Source organism: Mandrillus leucophaeus, unplaced genomic scaffold, assembly GCF_000951045.1.
Source record: "Mandrillus leucophaeus isolate KB7577 unplaced genomic scaffold, Mleu.le_1.0 Scaffold59, whole genome shotgun sequence".
Taxonomy (NCBI): Eukaryota; Metazoa; Chordata; class Mammalia; order Primates; family Cercopithecidae; genus Mandrillus; species Mandrillus leucophaeus.
The window spans coordinates 5,085,777-5,088,222 of NW_012106363.1; the positions used below are offsets into that span (position 1 = coordinate 5,085,777).

The 2,446-nt window shown below is 44.0% G+C and overlaps 1 protein-coding gene across 4 annotated transcripts in view; it reads right to left on the reverse strand.

The window, feature by feature from the left end:
- The window catches only part of CALCOCO2 (calcium binding and coiled-coil domain 2), a 34,270-nt gene that overhangs the window by 8,167 nt on the left and 23,657 nt on the right, over nucleotides 1-2,446 (reverse strand). For all 4 annotated transcript variants that reach the window (XM_011999327.1, XM_011999325.1, XM_011999324.1 and 1 more), the window contains one exon: nucleotides 830-925. In XM_011999327.1, coding sequence (XP_011854717.1) covers nucleotides 830-925 — 96 coding nt within the window. The remainder of the gene's footprint in view (nucleotides 1-829; nucleotides 926-2,446) is intronic.

Below are 2,446 nucleotides of genomic sequence, written 5' to 3' on the forward strand. Positions count from 1 at the left end.
AAAAAAAAAAGACCAGCTTGGGCAACATAGCAAGACCTTGTCTGTACTAAAAGTAAAAAAAAATTGTCTGGGCATGGTGGCATATGCCTATAGTCGCAGCTACTTGGGAGGCTGTGGCAGGAGGATCACTTGAGCCCAGGAGATCAAGGCTGCAGTGAGCCAAGCTTGTGCCACTGCACCCCAAGCCTGGGTGACAGAGTGAGACCTTGTCTCAAAAACAACAACAACAACAACAAAAACAACAAAAAAAAGAACATGAGAATGACTTTGACTTCAAATACAACCACTTTATTTTCTGCCATATCATCTTCAGTCAATCAATAATAAATGTTGGTTGGATGAATGAATGAACCAATGAATCAATGAATCAATGAATGCACAGCATTTATTAGGGGCCTACCATGGGTCCAGCACTGGTACAGACCACCACTTCTGCTCCTGGTTTGGCAGCAGAGAAAAAGGAAAAAGTTGTGCTGAAGGAAAGGAGTTCCCTGCTAGCATAGAGTTATGTAGGACGTTATTCCCATATCCCCCAAGGCAACACATATTAGCTGTAAAGTTAAAAGCAAAAATAAGTTAGCTCTTCATCAGTGTGGCTTCTTTCAAGGTGACTATTGCCATGCCAAACAAGTTTCAGTTGTAGAATAAAGACAGGGTTTTGTGGTAGATTAGGAAATTAGATTAAATTTACTCTTTGTTTAGGAACAACTGTTTCACCCACTGTCCCAGAAATGGCCCTTAATTTCTTATTTTTATCACTGCATCTCTGGGCCACCCTGCTCCTTCCCCTTAAAACCTTGGGGTTTTCTACCCTCTTTCACACACTTACATCATTTTCTCCTTCCAATCTCTCTTTCTCTCTCTGCAGAGCATTATATATCATTTTCTTCTCACTCAGTCTTCTTGACAGGTCAAAGTTTTCATCCTGTCAACAATAAAAAAAATTAGGACTAGGATCACATATTGCAGTCTGGGTACAAGGCGGGAAATTGTAGAGGATCTGGCATTGCAAAGAGGGGAGACTGAGATGGAGGAGAAGGCAAATGGGAGGAAGCAATGGTACTATGGGCAGGGTGCTAAATTAAAGTGACTTAAAAAAAACACTTGAAGGCCTGAGCTGGCATCAAGATGCCAGTTTTTTTTTTTTTTTTTTTTTTTAAACTGAGGGTGTAAGTGACCAAGGAGGGAAAAAGCAACCTTGGGGAAAATCTCAAGACTGATTTATCAGAATTAGGGATAAATGAAACCTTGTTTAATCCCACCCAACCATGAAAACTATCTTTGTTTTGAATAAACATCTCACTCAGTGAGGCCTGAAGCACGTAGGTTTGGGTTGATGTGATTCCTTCCTACAGTGTGAGGATAGGTATCTGAGCTCAAGTTACATGAAGGAAGAGGGAACACAGGAGGGCATTTGTCCAAGGATACAAGGAGCTCAGACTGCGGTCTTGAGCATCCCAGTGTGATAGGTTGACCTAACTGGTTTCATGCTTCAGAGTTTCCCATCTTCTACCTGCATACATACACATGCGCATACCTCACAAACACACTTAAGCTAAGCCTACTAGTTGTGGTTTTTGATCCAAGATTTTTTATTTGAATGCTGGTGCCCAAACTGCTGTGCGTGTCTAGCCGACCCTGAGGTAGTAATGCGAGAGGGGGCTACCCGGTGACAGTGCTGACTGCAGGCTCCTTGTTTCCCATCCCCATTGGCTCCTGCTGGCTCTTCTGGTCCTGCTTCACTTCCTCAAAAGGCAGAAATAAGAAAGGGCTCTCTGAATCTGCACAGAAACCTGCTTGATAGTTACAAAAACCTTCCCTTAGACCTGTGGCTAAGTTGGGGCCTATATTTTCAGGGACCCCCACGCTAGTTTCTGGCCATACACTACATCCCTCTTTTTAGTGGAAAGATAGCTTTCTCACCTTAACAAGGGTGTACAATCTTCTGGGCTTGGTCTAAAAACCACTAACCTTCGCACCCCTTGCTTTCCTGGGCCCCCTTATCTCTGTCACCTACCAGTGCAGCCGCCCTGAGTTGCCTGATCTGTTTGTGAAGTCGTTGACACTCTTTGTACTTCTCTAAGAAACAGGCTTTCCCGGCCTCTACCTTTGCCTTAAGGCGTTCCACCTCTCGTGCTAACTGCTCCTCCACAGTTAGTGCCGCTTTCTTGTTCCTAGGCTCCTGAAGCATAAGACACACAGTCCTCATATTTAGCGGCCTTTTAGGATGTATGAGGAATTAGGATTGCTATCAGTCAGGTGGGGAGCCCCTAGATATTGAAAAATATCCCATGAAAACTAAGAAAACTGGTCGGTGCAGTGGCTCATACCTGTAATCCCAGCACTGTGGGAGGCCAAGGTGGGTGGATTACCAGAGGTCAGGAGTTTGAGACCAGCCTGACCAACATGGTGAAACCCCATCTCTACTAAAAATACAAAAATTAGC